The sequence below is a fragment of the Sapajus apella genome, unplaced genomic scaffold (genome assembly GCF_009761245.1).
Source record: "Sapajus apella isolate SASKATOON/1434 unplaced genomic scaffold, GSC_monkey_1.0 scaffold30, whole genome shotgun sequence".
NCBI classification, from domain to species: Eukaryota; Metazoa; Chordata; class Mammalia; order Primates; family Cebidae; genus Sapajus; species Sapajus apella.
The window spans coordinates 14,232,297-14,250,687 of NW_022436970.1; the positions used below are offsets into that span (position 1 = coordinate 14,232,297).

Below are 18,391 nucleotides of genomic sequence, written 5' to 3' on the forward strand. Positions count from 1 at the left end.
TTTTTTTATTTGCTGGTTCTGAAGTTTTAAATTATTAAAAGCTAAATTTTCTTTGAGCACAGTTCTAAAGTAGTACAAGTAACTGATCACTTTCAAATCATTCTCTCACTTTTTCCTTTGTTTCTTTGATTTACACACATACATACACAGAGACAACAAATATATTTTCATCTCCAACAAATCTGAGAATTTCATATTGATGGAATAAGATTCACTTGTTATGGCCCAATGGACATACATTAACTGCACATATATGCATTGGGGCAATTGTAAACTGCATTTTAATCAAATTATAGTATTGGTTCTCTCTAGATTTCTTCGTCGAATGCCTTCTATGTCCTAGTCACTGTGAAGACAAAGACAAATAAGATACAAGTTATTTCCTAAGAAGTTTATAGACTGATATGGAAACACATATATTAAAATTATTATTTAATGCCATAGATACCAAATAAAGTCATTAACCAGGGCATGGGAACACAGATGAAAATGGAACAAACTGACCAGGAAGTATGGTATAGACTAATCATTTCTCTCATACTTTCACCTTCATTTACACACACTCACAAACACACTGAAATCTCTTGATTTTCAAATAGTTTTGCACCCACTTTTTTCCATCTTTCTATATATATAAGATCTATGTGTTTTTTTTAAAACTCTAGATTGTGCGCTTCATGTACTGTAACGGTAAGCTAAGAGTTGATGACAGGGCTAGGGGAGAACAGCAGAGCAGCTTGCCTCTGTATGGAGTCTGTAAAATGTGCATTTTATTTGGACAGCAACCAAGGAAAAATCAGTTTGAGTTCTTTATTTCAATGTATCAATTCATTTTCCCCATAGCTTTAGATAATTTGGAAGAAGGATTGCTCACATTCCCATATTTCATTGTTTGTTTTATCTTTAAGTGTTTTGCTTTCCAAATTTTATCAATCCTAATTTCATTGTAGCAGATTTTTTATTGTCCAAAGGAGAAGTAGAAAATAGAATAAATTGTTCAAAGAATTGATTTTTGTGATAATACCCTCTACCTCCGCTGCAGATTTGGTATTAGTAATCAGAAAAGTGTGAACATTGGTTTTAGACTCTGTATTTTAACTTCAGCCACAAATTCATTATGTATACAAAGGGAATTTCATAAAGTAATAATGATTATTTATTGAACATCTACATTGTGCCTAGGGTATCTGGATGTGCAATAAATGCTATGATTTATTGTTGGAATAACAATAAATCACTCCAATTTATGGTTTAAACTGAGTCTCGGTAAAGTTAATTTCCCCAAGATCTCATACCTGTTCAAAAGTTAAATGAAGTCACTTTTCACTAAGTCTCTTCTTCTTACTTCCTTTTCCCTTTTTAAGAGAACAAAAAGTCTTGCAGAAAATTTCTCTTAAAAAGCTATTGACTATTTTAAAATCAGTAATAATGTCTAAAAGCAGCATTAAATAAGGTAATGATCAGTTTGTCTGCCATAGTGTATAATAAAACAGGAAACAAAATGTTTTCATAGTCCAGCTAACTTCTGCTATGACTTACACAGCATACTCTTGTGTGCTCCATTGTTTTACGTTGTGAGAGAAAGAAAACAGTGAGTTGTGTTCAAGCCAGAGGAGTCCCGAGGTGGTCAGACTAAAAGTTATGCTATTTTCCATTATTTTTTTTCACTATTATGAAAATCCACTGTTATAAAATGTTACATGCATTTTTATATTTTGTTCAATTTATTGTTACTTTTATAAAACACTTGATTCACATGATTACATATGCCTGAGAATTCTTTAGTATGTATTAGTAATAGTACGTATTATTTGAAAGCATAAAATAAATTTGAATATGGGTTTGTTTTCTAGATTTTATACAGCAGAACTCAGTGGGACACTTGGGAGTCTGAGGTAAGATTTTTATGTTGCCAAAGAGTGTTCAAAATTTAAAAGTAAATTTGGCTTTCATAAACATAACGAACAAAAGGAACTCAACATTTGAATTTAGCCTTCTTCCAAAATATGCTGTCATTTTTGCATTTTCCATTTTAACATTTAGACAGCAAAATAATTATCTTGGTTCTGTTTTTATGTGTCTCAACTTTTTGCAAATGGAAATATATTCAAAGAAGATGAAGGAAGTGGTTGGGCTTTTTCTGTAAGTTCAATTATCTTTGTGTTATTGCTCACTATTCTAAAGCAGGCCCAGAGAATCTTTTTAGTTATCTATTTAGATTGAACATTTTTATAAATGCAAAAAAGATAACTGTGAATGAAGATGTTGTTAAGCAAATGTTCACAGTCATGTGTGTGGGTGTGTAGTGGTAAACACAGGAAAACTGATTACTTGGTCATGAGACTTGCTAAAGGCTTTCCAGATCATCTGCTCATGAGAATGACTCATGCCTCATTCTTATTAAGAGAAAGGATATCTGATGATGAAATTCTGCTTATCTAAACATACCTGTTTTAATGAATGTTAATTTTATTAGACAAGGAAATACAGATAATTTAATTTGTGTGGTCAGATAATTAAAGGATGAATCTACTATTATTTTGAATATGTTCCTTGTAGTAAAGAGACATGACTAGAAGGAAAGCTAAAATTTTCATTATATATGTTATATATACACATTTCATTACTTTTTTATATTTTAAGTCCATTCAAAATCTCCATATTAAACTAAATTATTTTACAACAACAAATTGAGACTCATTGATTTGTGCAAAGTATTTTCTTTTGAAGGAACATGTCTCCCTTCCAACATAGCTGATTGATCTACAACTTGCCGAGAACTGTGAATTACAGGCCCTTTGCTGCCTCTGTGGTCTGTTAGCACTTCCAGAGGAGAACACATTACTATATTGTGTGAATATTCTGTTTATCATGTCTATTCTCCTGCTTAATCTGAAAGCTACTTGACAGCTAGAAATCTGGAAAGATGTAGTATTTGTAAGGATACTGTTTAACAATCGGCTGCTTTCTGATTATTTAAATGAGATTAAAGTTAATAAATTTAAACATGTGCAGCTCAATGAATTTTTAAAAAGAATACACCCATGTAGCCAATACCCATATCAAGTAATGGAATGTTGCTGGCGTTCTGGAAGCCTCCTTCATGCCTTCTTACTGTCTTTACCACTCCAACTAAAGGTAAACACTATTCTGAGTTTGCATGAGTAGCTTTTCCTTTTTTGAACTTGTTATAATTGGGATTATGCAGTATGCATTATTTTGTGCAAGTTTCTTTTACTTTGCATTTTGTTTGTGAGATTCCTCCATCTGTAGCAATAGTTCATCTATTTTTATTGTTACATAGTAACTATGGTAAAATTTATGCATCTATTTTTAGTTTGTAGACAAAGATACATTCAGTTTAGAGCAATTAGGAATAATGTTGCTATGACAATTCTTATGAGTTGTGGGTTTCCATTGCAGTTTTAATTTGCACTTCCTTGGTAACAAATAATATAAGAACTATCCATGTGATTATTGCCTATATGCGTATTTTCTTTCATGAAGTACATCTTTACGTTTTTAGCATGTTTTTTAAAAATCATATGATTGACTTCTTCTCGTCAGTTTGTGACTTTACGAGTCCTCCATGGATAGATGTACGTGTAATGCATTCTTCCATGCTATTATTTGCCTTTGCATTCTGTTGATGATGTCTTTCTTCTCATGAACAGAAATTCATAGGTTTAATAAAGTTCTCTTTATAAATATTTTTACTTTATGGTTAATGCTTGATATCTTGTTTAGAAAAATCTTTGTTAACTGCAATATCATGAATGATTTTTCTTATGTGATTTCCAGGATCATTATTGTTTTGTTTTACACTTTTAGAGAGCCCTGTATTGGAAACTGATTTTTTTATAATCGGTGATGTAGCTGTTAGTTCCATATGGACATGATTGAGCTAGTACCTTTTGTTGAAAAAGGGAAAAATAATTTCACATAATGGATTGCCATAAATTAGGTCCACAGAGATGTGGATCCATGTTAGGACTCTGAATTCTCTTTCATTTGTTTATTTGTCTCTCTTTGAGCCAGTGACTCCTTGTCTTAATTTCTGTAGCTTTCTATCATATTCATATCCAATAATATAATTCTCTAAATTTGCTCTTTTTTTAAAAAAGTTTTGGCTTTCTTTGACTTTTTCTATTTTCAAATTGATGTTTGTATCAACTTCTCAACTTCCAGAAAATAAACTTTGTGAAGTTTTGACTGGAATTATTGAAATACATAGATTGATTTGGGCATAAATGTTATCCTCACAATTTTAAGCTTTCTAGTCCATAAACAGACATAATATATTCCTTCACTTATTTATATATTCTTTAGTTTCTCTTATGAGTGTATTGTCGTTTATAGGATGTAAGCTTATCTATCTTCTATCTCTAGCTACCTAATGCATATGATGCTAAAATAGAATTGTATTAATTATTAAAATTTGATATTTGATGTCTAAATGTTTGTTTCTAAAATGTAGAAATACACATAATTGTGTATATTGACTTTAGCTTAGTAACTACTAAAATCACTTACTAGTTTTAATAGTTTGCAATTCTTGTTTTGAATTTCTACTTACACAATCATATTGTACAAAAGTTTTATTTTATTTTCACTTCTATTTAATTTTATTTCCTTTCCTCAACATACTAATGGCTAGACCTCTCATTTTATATAATGCTGAACAGTAGTGGCATTAGGAGACACCTCCTTTTCATACTATTTTCAGGCGAAAGCTATCAATAATTCAAAATTGAAGATGAATACTTCAGGTTTTCTGCAGTAAACTGTTATCATATCCAGTACATTCCCTTCTATTTTTAGCTGGTTATTTTTTTCAAATTGTAAACTGGTGGTGAATTTTATCAAATGCATTTTATTCATGTATTGGGGTGTTTCCACTTTACTTTGTAATATGGTTTATTAAGTGAATCACAATGATTGGTAATCAAATGATAAATCAAAGGTGTATTTCTGAAGCATATTCAACATCGTGATGTATTAATTGTTTTAAACACCAGATTTCTCTTGCTAGCATTTCTGTTAGGGCTTTTATGTTAGTTTGAGAAATTTGCCATTAAATCCTGGTAAGGGCTTGGTATCAAGGTTTTATTGACGTCATAAAATGAGTTGGCGTGCGTTAACTCTTTTTTTCTTATCTGAAAAAGTTTGTGAAAATTGATATCATTTCTTCCTTGGAAAGAAAACTTATTCTTTCTGAATTCTTCATAAATAATCTTTGCTAGATTCTTTTATTTTAAATATCTCTCATTCATTCATGTTTTTATTTTTTCATTCATACAATAAATATTTACTTAATGTTCACTCTAACAGACATTGTGCTAGCCCTGCAGATGGAAAGGTGAGCCACACTAGCACAGATATTACCCGCATTGAGCTCACAGTGCAGCTGGTGTGGAAGATAGAGTAATCAAATAATTTAAAAGCATGGACCAAACTCTGTTAAACATGTATGCAGTATGGATACTAGTGCTTAGAGATCACAGCAGGGACACCTAACCTAAGACATGATTATGAAGCTAATCATGATTATGAAGACATGATTATGAACCTTCCTAAGGTTCCTTAGGAAGCTAATAGTCAGAAATAGATAGACTACCTCATTTCCTTTTTCTTATTTGAACTTATATCTAATTCATGTGGTTAGAATGTTCTAAATAAGGATAATTGGCTTCCCAGTGTGGTTCAGCTTCTATGTTATGTAGAGGATGTCCCAAAGTACTGGAGTTTGGTGATACAAAAGCAAATTTATGTTCTTCACACTATACAAAGATTTGGCACAAATACTACTTTCAGAAAAGAAAAACACTAAAAATAAATTAGCCTCACTGGTCCTTAATAGCAATACCTAAAAATAAATACTTGCTGCTTGTCTTAAATTTAGTGCAATCATTTATTCTCATCATTTTCTACTTTCTGGCAAAATATGCAACTTGCATTTTCCAGGATGCTATATTTTATACACTTTACAAAATTAGTTAATTTTATAAATATAACATCTTTATTAATATTGTACAGTTTGGAGGCACTGTACAATCTCTTTCCCAATTATTTAATTAGGCTCAAATACAGTATGTAAATGACACGGAGAGAAAACAAATTTTGAGGCCTCAAAATTCTTGTCTGTAATGAAAAATGCAGAGTTTCGTCCTGTCTGGAAAGTTAGCTCATGCACTGCAAAACCATGCCAAATACAGGCAGAAGAATAATAAACCCAGTATGTTACAAAGTTCTTTCTTTTCCTTCTTTTCTCCTTCTTCTTTCTTCCTTCCAACTGAATATATATATATATTATATATATGTGTATTTTATATATTATATCTATATTATATATCTATATATAATATAGATATATATATGTTTTCTAGGGAGAAAATCACTAGGAGTTCATTAGTAACTGAAACAATTTCCTTTCCATTTTAAAACATATAATAACATTTTGAGTAAGCTATATATGCACCATTTAATATAATTGTTAATATAATTGTAGAGAAAAATAAAATAAAATATCCCCAAATAATTTTAAAACTCCCCTAGGAAAGAGCCAAGAGTTTTAAGGTCACAGGTGTTTCAAGATTTGTATTCTTCTATTTGGGATATGATGAGTTTAAAGGATTTACTAAATGTGCTAGGTCAAATATCACTTTGTTCTAGAAGCTTGTAAAATTATAAATTGGAATACTTTCAAAAAATTATGAAAACTACTGTATTTTCTGATAATTGAGTTTTTTTAATTGTTTAAACTGAAATATTGACTGGGCCTGGTGGCTCACTCCTGTAATCCCTGCACTTTGGGAGGCCAAGGCCGGTGGATGATGAGGTCAGGGGTTCAAGATGAGTAGTGAAACCCTAACTCTACTAAAATTACAAAAACTAGCTGGGCATGGTGGCATGAGGCTGTAGTCCCAGCTACTTAGGAGACTGTGGCAGAAGAATCACTTGAACCTGGAAGGAGGAGGTTGCAGTGAGCTGAGATCACACCATTGCACTCCAGCCTGGGCAACAGAGGGAGACTCCATCTCAAAAAAAAAAAAAAAAAAAAAAAAAAAAACCTGAAGTATTGTAGACACGAATAAATGTTTAGCACATCGATTAGGTGTTTTAATTTGAAATTGGGGACTTTAAAAACTGTAATGATTTGATATTATTTTTCGTTTTTAAATTTCAACGTCTATTTTTAGATACACAGGGTACATGTGCAGGTTTGTTACATGGGTATATTGCACCCAGGTAGAGACTGTAGTACCTAGTAGGTAGTTTTTCAACTCACCTCCTCCAGTAGTCCACAATGGACTATTGTTTCCATTTTTATGTCCGTGCATGCTCAATATTTAGCTCCCACTTAAAAGTGAAAACATGTGGTATTTGGTTTTCTATTCTTGCATTAATTAGCTTGTGATTATGGCCTCCAGCTCCATCCATGTTGCTGCAAAGGGCAATATTTCATTCTTTCTATGGCTGTGTAGTATTTTACACTATATATGTGAGGCAGGAGAATAGGGTCTGGAGACAGGGAGCCGAAGGCCAACCCAAGGCTGACTTCTTGGAATTGAACCAAAAAGAAAACCCCACCTCTTCATGCCCAAATGAGAAGGAACCAGAGGCCCCTCCTTCTACAACCTCCCTCCACTCCCCTATAACACAAATGGGAAACACCTCTTATTGGTCAGGGTCCAAACCTTCACTTCAGCCTTTGATTGGTTGCAGGATAAGGCTTCCTTTTACCCTCTGATTGATTGTGGGCCAAACCTCCACTTCAGCCTCTGATTAGTCATGGGCCAATCCTTCATTTGCATAGGTTGCAACCAATTAGAAGCCTCTAAAGGCTACCTATGGGTGTTACCAAATTCTTTTAGCTTAATAAAAACTTTATAAATCATAGCAATAGGGGCTCTTGAGCCGCTTGCTCAAGCCCACTTTCCCTCTGTAATGTTTTTGTTTGCTTCAATAAATCTGTGCTTTCATTGCTTTGTTGTTTTGATGTTTTGTTTGTGCATTTTGTTTAATTCTTTGTTCAGTGTTCCAAGAACCCGGACAACTTGCAGTCAAGACTTTCCATCCAGTAACTTATGTACCACATTTCTTTATCCAATCCTCCATTGATGGGTATGCAGGTGAATTCCATGTCTTTCCTATTGTGAAAAGCAGCGATGAGCATATGACTACATGTGTTTTCTTGGCTTCATGATCTATCTTCCTTTGGGTGTAAACCCAGTAATGGGATTGATTGTCATGTGAATGGTAACTCTGTTTTAAGTTCTTTAGAAAATTTCTGAACTGCATTGCATGGTGGCTGAGCTAATTTACACTCCCGGCAACAATGTATAAGCATTCCGTTTAGTATGCAGTCTCACCAGCATCTGTTGTTTTGGGGACTTTTAGTATTGGCCATTCTGACTAGTATGGGATTGTGGTTTCGATTTGCATTTCACTGACAGTTAGTGATAGTGAGCATTTTTTCACGTTTGGTGGCTTCTTGTGTGTCTTCTTTGTGAGTGCTTGTTCATGTCCTTTGCCCGCTTTTTAATGGGGTAATTTGTTTTCTGCTTTTTGATTTAAGTTACTTAGCATTCTGGATATTAGACCTTTCCTGGAAGTATAGTTTGAATGTTTTTTTTTTTTTTTTTTCAATTCTGCAGGCTATTTACTCTGTTGATTGGTTCTTTTGCTGTGCAGAAACTCTTTAATTTAATTAGGTCCTGCTTGTCAGTTTTAGAGTTTTTCTTTTGCAATTGCTTTGGGAGACTTAGCCAAAAATTATTTGCCAAGGCTGATGTCAAAAAGGGTATTTTCTACATTTTCTTTTCGAAATTTTATAGTTTGAGGTCTTACATTTAAACCTTTAATCCATCTTCAGTTATTATTATGTATAGCAAAAAGTGAGGGTCCAGTTTCATTCTCTGCATATGGCTAGCCAGCTATCCGAGCAACATGTATTGCATGAGGAGTCCTTTTCCCATTGCTTGTTTTTGCTGGCTTTTTCACAGATCGGATGGTTGTAGGTGTGTGGCTATATTTCTGAGTTTTCTATTCTGAGCCTTTTGGCAAAGTCTTTAGGGTTTTCTAAGTATAGCATCATATTGTTAGTGAAGAGAGACAGTTGACTTCTTTTTCAATTTGGATGCCTTTTATTTCTTTGTCTTGCCTGACTGTTCTGGCCAGGACTTCCAGTACTATGTTTAACAGGAGTAGTGAGAGTGGGCATCCTTGTCTTGTTCCAGTTCTCAAGGAGAGTGTTTCCAGATAAAAACTGTGATTTTTAATTATATTCCTAAAATACATTTCATTGGATAAAATATAGCCAGAAAAATAAAATGTTGAAATGTGCACAATTGTTATTTGAATAGTACAGAATAACCAGACTGACATGATATTATAAGTATTTATTTAGAAATGTTTTCTGTTAAGCCAAAGTCTTGGTGAAATTACAATTTTAAAAATTATGTGTAATAATAACAATGCCTAAAATAGATCTTTGCTGATCTGAAAAATTTCTTTATCTATCTTACGTATACACACTGTCACACACTTACGTGTGCACTCCATAAATAAAAAATAGAAAGGCATAGAGAGGTAAATACATATGTACCTCTTGGATTCTGATAAGAAGGAAATAGATTAATATATGTGAAATACTCAGGAAAATGCCTGATAATTTCTTTTTCTTTCTCTTTTATCTTTCATTCTCTCTTGCTCTCCACAATTTTCATTTCATTGTTAAATGCCAAACAGTTCAGTTTATCTGTTATTTGATTTACAGAAGTTATTCTTATATGAAGGTAAATTTTATAAAATATGCATTTGAGAGGCATTAAAATAATTTATTCTCATAGTAATGAAACTGACTTTGTTGAAACTGAAGTACTTAAAGATTTTAATGCCACTTTATGTGCTCAAAGTAAGCACTACTGAACTTAAGGTCCTATTTGAATAGAAAGCTTTTCTCATGCTATTACATTTGACATTCAAAAAATGGGAAAGGAAAAACTAAATAATGTTGACAGTTTCTTTTTTCTGAAGTAAAACAATATTTGCATTTTATGTTTAAAAGTGTTTTACATTAAATAAGGACAGGCATGATAGTACACATCTGTAATCCCAGCACTTTGGGAGGCCAAGGCGGGCAGATTACTTGTAGCCGGGATTTAGCAACCAGCCTGGCCAACATAGTGAAGCCCCATCTCTACCAAAAATATAAAAATTAGCCAGCCATGGTGGTGTGTGCCTGTAGCCCCAGCTACTCAGGAGGCTGAAGGAGGAGTATCACTTGAACCAGGGAGGAGGAAGTTGCAGTGAGCTGAGATCACACCACTGCATTCCAGCCTAAGCAACAGAGCTAGACACAACAAAACAAAACAATTCAGTAGTTATTAAAACATTATGATATAAAAATGAACATGTTCATCTTTGCATGCCTCTCAGAGGAAAATCATGCAATGAATTAAATGCAATAATTCTGCTTGTAGCAAAATACAAATATTTCGTACTTACAGGTAGTCATGTGCTCTTGAAAAGCACTTTAGGAAAATGAATCCGTTCAGTGTTCTCATTTTCTAATTTTAAGTTGTTAAAGGCACTGTTTAATGTCAATTTGTATTTACTATGACCTCTTCAGAGGGTTAATATATACTAATGTAAACCTACAATATTTCTCTCTTGTTCATTTTCTTATTTCCCAAATATCAAGAGAGTAAAATGCATTTTTCTGACTATTCACATTCTTTGAAAAGACTGCAGTCTTTAAGTTCTTTTGAAGTAAGCTGTAAACAGACATTTCTCTGCTGTCAGACTAATTTTAAAATGTTAAAGGAGTGATTAATATATGGAAGCCGTCTGCAGATGCTAATGCTTTACTTGGATTTTAATTAAATATAAGAAGCAAAATAAAACCAGAAAAGATAGTTTTGTAAATTTATTCTGTCACTCCGATTACATATCTCATTTTCATGGTTTGTAATGGCTTTTGTCCTCTTTGGGTTGATTACATGTGTTTTCTATAAACTAATGTCATGAGTAGCTAGTCCTTGATGTGATGGCCCTGAAAAAGACAAATCAATTTTATCATATGTCAACATATCTAATTTAAACAATATTCTGTGATGCTTGTTACATTTATTCCCTTGACTATACCATATCTGTAGTACCATGGGCCTTTTCCATGTTAAGATCATCTGAAGGTACATTATAAAATGTATTTACCCATAATTATATGATTGGCATTTGAATTGAGATTACTGTTCCTTATTCCCTCATTTTATGTTATTTAATGTTTTCAATGATCCCAGCTTTAATTGGTAAATTTTGAAATTTTATTTCTTAAATACCTACACTTTTGTATGAGGTTAGACTAAATTATGATGTATGGCAATATTAGTTGATGATTTGAGGAAGTGATTTTATCTATTCATTTAATTATTTTAGTTTCAGAGGTAGATGTACAGGTTTGTTATATAGGTAAACTCGTGCTTGGGGGTTTGGTGTACAGATTATTTCATCACCCATGTACTAAGCATAGTACCTAATAGTTTTTCGGTTTTTCTTTTTTTAGAAATCTAAGTAGTCATTTATTTATTTAATATATATTTTTCTTGTACCTTATGTCGTGGGGTACATGTGCAGATCATGCAGGATTGTTGCATAGGTACACACATGGCAATGTGGTTTGCTGTCTCCATTCCCCCATCACCTATGTCTGGCATTTCTCCCCATGTTACCCCTCTCTACCCTCCCTACCCCCCACTGTCCCTCCCCTAGTCTCCCACAACAGACCCCAGTGTGTGATACTTCCCTCCCTGTGTCTATGTGTTCTCACTGTTCAATACCACCTATGAGTGAGAACATGTGGTGTTTGATTTTCTGTTCTTGTGTCAGTTTGCTGAGAATGATGGTTTCCAGATTCATCCATGTCCTTACAAAGGACATGAACTCGCTGTTTTTTATGGCTTCATGGTATTCCATGGTGTATACATGCCAAATTTTCCTTGTCCAGTATATCATCAGTGGGTATTTGGGTTGGTTCCAGGTCTTTGCTATTGTAAACAGCGCTGCAATGAACATACATGTGCATGTGTCTTTATCATAGAATGATGTGTAATCCTTTGGATATATACACAGTAATGGGTTTGCTGGGTCAAATGGAATTCCTATTTCTAGGTCCTTGAGGAATTGCCACACTGTCTTCCACAATGGTTGAACTAATTTACACTCCCACCAACAGTGTAAAAGTGTTTCTATTTCTCCACATTCTCTCCAGCATCTGTTGCCTCCAGATTTTTTAATGATCGCCATTCTAACTGGCGTGAGATAGTATCTCAATGTGGTTTTGATTTGCATTTTGTTTTTTTCTTAACCTCTCCCTCCTCCCACTCCTCACCCTCTAATTGTCCCCAGTGTCTGTTGTTCCTCTCTTTCTGTCCATGTGTTCTTATTATTTCGTTTCCACTTATTAGTGAGAGCATGCGATATTTTTCTTTTTCTGTTCCTGTGTTAGTTTGTCAAGGATAATGACCTTAAATTCCATCTCTGTTTCTGCAAATTAAATGTCACAACTTAACTTGGAATATTCTATAGAAAGAAAATATAAAGAATACATGCTACCTGAATTTTACAGTTAGGGTAAATATACTAGGACAAATTTACCTTATTACAATTTTCCCACTTTGTTTTCTAGAGTTCTGGTTCCAGCCACTGTAGAGCATGTGAGAATAGAAATAGCCCCTCCCCCCATCTCATCACTAAGTTCAGTTCTATTTAAATTTTTTTTTCAATTGTAACTTTTATTTTAGGTTTGGGGGTACATATGAAGGTTTGTTACCTAGTAAGTGTGTCACGGGGTTTGTTGTACAGATTATTTATCATCTAAGTATTAAGCCTACTATTCAATAACTATTTTTTCTGCTCCTCTCCCTCCTCCACTCTCTACCCTCCATCCTCAAATAGATTCCAGTGTCTGTTGTTCCCTTCTTTGTGTCCATGAGTTCTCATTATTAAGCTCCCACTTATAAATGAGAACATGCAACATTTGGTTTTCTGTTCCTGGATTAGTTTGCTAAGGATAATAGCCTCTAGCTCCATCCATATTCCCACAAAGGACATGATTTCATTCTTTTTTATGGCTGCATAGTATTCCATGGTGTATATGTACCATATTTTCTTTATTCAGTCTATCACTGATGGGCATTTAGGTTGATTCCATGTCTTTGCTATTGTGAATAGTGCTGTTGTGAACATACATTTGCATGTGTTTTTATGGTAGAATGATTTGTATTCTACCATGTAGAATATATGAGTTTATACCCAGTAGTGGGATTGCTGTGTTGAATGGTAGTTCTGTTTTTAGTTCTTTGACGAATCACCACATGCCAAAAGCAATTGCAACGAAAGTAAAAATTGACAAATGAGACCAAATTAAACTAAAGAGCTTCCGCACAGCAAAAGAAGCTATCAGCAGAATAAACAAGCAACCTACAGAATGGGAGAAAATATTTGCAAACTATGCATCTAACAAATGTCTCATATCCAGAGTCTGTAAGAAAGTTATTTTAATAGTCACGTACTGCTTTTCTATATTGCTGCATAATACATTATACCAAAATTTAGTGTCTTAGAACACTAAATTTATTACCTCACAGGAATACAGGTGTGGCTTAATTGAGTTCTCTGGCCCTGGGTCTGTCTTATGTGCTGCAAGGAAGGTGTCAGACAGAGCTGCAGTGGGCTAAATTCTCAACTAGGGGTAGATCTTCTGCCAAACTTCCTCAAATGGCTGTGGGCAGGATTTAGTTTTTAGGAGCCAGTGGCCAGAAGCCTTCCTCAGTTCCTGGCCACGTGGGCCTCCCCACACAACTGCTTATGACATGGCTCATGGTTCATCAAAGTGAGCAAGAGAGAAGGCAAAGAGCGAATGCTAGCAAGATGGAAGTCTTATTCTTTCATAGCCTGATTTCAGAAGTCACATCCATTCACTTTTATAATATTATACTCATTAGAAGTAGGTCACAGGGCTGGTCCCCGCTGAGAGGAAGGGAATTAGACAAGGCTGTGAATTCTTAGACAAGACGGGATAGTGAGGGACATTTAAAAGTTGGTCTATATTTTTATTTAAAAAAATGATATTCACACACTGAGAAAAACAATTTATACTTTTTTCTTTAGCATTTTACCCAATTATTCAGAGGTTAAGGAAACATTTCAAGAATAAAACAAAATATGCTTACATGATTTGAAGTCATGGCCATAATCTCACTTTTTATTGGCATTTATTAACACCTGATTGATCACATTAATTGTTACATAGCTACAGTCTATATTTGAAATTTAAGGATAAGAGTTAAAATGAAAGATTTATATGCCATAGTATTTATGTTATTATACAACGAATGCTGAATTTCTAATACAAAATGTCAACACTAGGAACATCAATTCCAATGATAGTGAATTGCCCACTTGAAGCCACAAAAGGTATAAGGAGATAGTACATTTTTAAGTGTTTTTAAAAAAATCAAGCGATAATTATAGAACTGGTGAAACTATTCTTAGGGAATGAAGGGAAAGTAAAGATACCAGATGAAGGAAAACTATAGGATGCTATTAATAGCAAGACCTACTCTTAAAGATTGGCTAAAGGAAACTCTATAAACAGAAACAAAATGATAAAAGAAGAATCCTGGAGCATCAAAAAACAAAAAGGAATAATCAAATACAAATATGAATATATAAGAATATCTTTCTCCTCATTTGTTTTATAAATCTTATTTAATGATTGAAATAAAAATTATAAAATCATTTTATACTCAAGAAAGTGATATTTAAGGATGGATAAGGTAAAATGACCTAAACAGAAGTAAGTTTTCCATACTTCACTTGAAGTGATGAAATGTTGATTTCCAGTAGATGAGGCTGTTACATTTGTATATTTTAACTCTCAAAACAACAAATATGAAAACTGTACAAAGTGATAAACTAAAAAATACTGTGTATATATCAGCCAGGTGGAGTCCAATCAGAAATTCAAGTAACAAACAGGAAAGCAAAAGAAAAGCAGGAATGAGAAAGAGAGGACACAAAGAAAACCAACTATAAAATGGCAGATATAAGTTCTAACAGACGAATAATCACTGTAAATGTAAATGGCCTAAATAGACCAGCTAGAATTCAGAGATTGGCAGGGTGGATTAAAAAACAAAACAAACAAACATGAGCAAGTTATGTGCTGTTAATAATAAACTTAATAAGAAATGTGCTTCCTCAAATCGTCAACTAACATTGCCATCTATCACAAATAAAAGAATGGAAAAAATATACCAAGTAAGTATTAGTTTTTTAAAAATACCTAAGAGTGGCTCTGTTAATATCAGAGATGTTACTTCAGAACAAAATAAAAAAATAAATAAAATATAGAAGGCTACCACTGACAAGGAGGGAAATTTCATAATATTAAAATGATCAATACATCAGGAAGACATAATGATCCTATATGAGTATACAAAAAACATGACTGTTTCCAAACACATTAAGCAAAAACAGGTAGAGCTGAAAAGAGAAATAGATAAATCAGGAATTATAATTGAGGACTTCAGAAATCTCACTCAACAACTAATAAAATGACTACACAGAAAATCAGCAAAGGTATAGAGAATAACACAATCAACAAATAGAATACAATTTTCATGTATAGAACATTCCACCATATAGTTGCAGAATGTATATAATTTCAAGTGTCATGTGGCATCCACTAATATACAAATCCTATACAAAAATAAAAAAAAAAACCTTCAACTAATATAAAAGAATTGAAATTAGAGCATGTTCTCTTTTTGTAATGAAAGCAAACTAAAAATCTACAGCAATAAGACAGAAATATCTCTAAAGAAACATGGCTAAATAATTCATGATTCAATGGTGAATTCACAAAGAAAATAAAAAATACAAAAGTGAATAAAATGAAAATAATGTAACATCAAATATTTGAAAGACAGCTAAAGTAGTGCAGAGAAGAAAGATTATGCCCTAAATTCTTACATTAGAAATAAGATTGTGAAGACAATAATCTAAGTTCCTACCACAAGAAACTTAGAAAGAAGAGCAAAGTAAAAGAAATAACAATTTAAATATATTTGAATTATTTCTTATTTAAATTGTTTTATTTAAAATTATTTAAATTATTTATTTTATTTAACTATATTTAAATCATTTGAATATATATTTAAATATTTTAGCTTGCAATGAATATAGCTTCCAATGAATATACTGAATAAATAAGCTAAATATTGTTTTAATTTTAAAATGTTTCTTGACTTGATCAACACAGGTATGACAATCTTATATGACTTCTTAGGGGGTATATTGGAAAAGTGGCATTTCTGCCTTGCCTGCTTTTGAAGTCTGGATGAAAGGTGTAGGTTTCTTATGTCTGATCTTTTTCTTTTCTGAAAGAAAAAACGGTCTTGCCCTGTCTTTCCTACATGTTCACTACAACATTTGAATTCACCAGAAATTTTGCAATTTGAAGGAGCTGGGCTTTAAAATAAATTTTGTTGATTCAATTTATATTTTCAAAGTGTAAATCTTACTTTTTGGTCATGCTGTTTACAGTGAAAATTGAATTCCAGATCATACATATAAAATAAGGTTTAACACACAGTATCATGCATGATTTTACATAAATACTTTTGGCTTTAGTAAGAACTAGGGTGACTGAAGCGGAGTATTTGGATATATGCACAGGTATAGCTCATAAATGTCTAAGTACATTGTAAAATATCTGCTTCTGAATCTATTTTTTTCTCTCAGCTTTCTGATGTGGAATACAGTTTAGCCATTTTGGATTATTAATGTAAAGAATGTACTGTTGGGAAAGTAAAACCGACTTTAAGAATAAATTTTGTGTTGACTGAAAAATAGTATAAGTGGTTTTCAAAAATAAATAGGACAATCATTGAGCTTCACTCTTCAAACTTCATGAAGTCTGAGAAAACTGCAGTCAGCCAACATAAAGCAGTTGGCAGCTTTGCACATTCTATCAAATGGATGTGAGAAAATATTACCTCATTGTACTGACATAAAAGAGCTTTCTCCTGTTCACCACAAAGTGTAAATAGACCGCTGGCCGCGGTGGCTCAAGCCTGTAATCCCAGCACTTTGGGAGGCCGAGGTGGGCGGATCACGAGGTCAAGAGATCGAGTCCATCCTGGCCAGCATGGTGAAACCCCGTGTCTATTAAAAATACAAAAAAAAAAAAAAAAAAAAAAAAAGAGGGGGGTGGGGGCGCGTGGCTGTAGTCCCAGCCACCTGGGAGGCTGAGGCAGGAGAATTGCTTGAACCCGGAGGAGGAGGTGGCAGTGAGCCGAGATCGCACCACTGCACTCCAGCCTGGCACCTGGCAACAGAGCGAGACTCTGTCTCAAAAAAATAAAAAAAAAATAAAAAAAAGACCTGCAAAGGTCTTGTGACTTAGCCGCACAGATTTTTAAGAATAATGTGGATGTGGTAAACAGTTTAGGAATTTTACTGAGAAAATTCATAGGGAAATTGGGGTCATCTGTGGTTTTGTTTCCTGAAATCTTAAATGCACAAAAATAGTTGGAAATCTTGATGGATTCAATATTTAAAAAATCTATAATTTTAACAAATTATAAACTTTTAAGTGTAAAAATGACAGAAAAACTGCCCTGATCTTGGATGATATACCCTTCCTTCTCTTAGCACCACCTAGTTTCTCATGGCACAGTAGGAATTATTTCAGAGTGATTTGCTCTCACATTATATACCGATAATAATTATCACTTAGACTCATTGGCTATGTGCTCTCATTTTAGTTTCCTTTTAACATTTTAGCATTTCCAGAAACAGTTTTATTGTCATCTTTGTCATTTAATCAATATGAGGTTCTACAAGATGATGTTTACATAGTAATGTAAATTTCAGATCCAGTCACCTGCCCAACTTTAGAAAGTGGTAGAATCTTTAACATTATCAGGCTTGTGCAGTGTTATTTCCCATAAAATGTGCACCATGTCTGTTAGCCACCTGGAAATAGTGCTAAACTGCTAAGCACATTCTTATATCAAAATAAGATTTGGTGGGGCTTTATAGTTCCAGCAGAGCTAATACTAATTTTATTTTTGGCTTAAGGTCTTAAGAAACATTTGGGCTTTTTTATTTGGCACTATTAAGTTGGATTAGATTGCATAAGAAAATTGGGATAGTTTGTGATTTTTTCACTAAAACCTTGACATGAATATAAATATTAAAAAATGCTGATGAATTTACTAAGTGTCAGGTTTCCCTACAAACAGGTAATATGTAGACCACATTTTATATATATGTGTGTGTGTGTGTGTGTGTGTGTGTGTGTGTGTGTGTGTGTGTGTGT

General features: G+C 33.3%; 1 protein-coding gene across 9 annotated transcripts in view; it reads left to right on the forward strand.

The window, feature by feature from the left end:
- The window catches only part of CCDC102B (coiled-coil domain containing 102B), a 391,327-nt gene that overhangs the window by 93,773 nt on the left and 279,163 nt on the right, over positions 1–18,391 (forward strand). For 8 of the 9 annotated variants that reach the window (XM_032293715.1, XM_032293716.1, XM_032293714.1 and 5 more), the window contains one exon: positions 1,854–1,895. The exons of the other annotated variant lie outside the window; for it this stretch is intronic. In XM_032293715.1, coding sequence (XP_032149606.1) covers positions 1,854–1,895 — 42 coding nt within the window. The remainder of the gene's footprint in view (positions 1–1,853; positions 1,896–18,391) is intronic. 9 annotated transcript variants of the gene reach the window in all.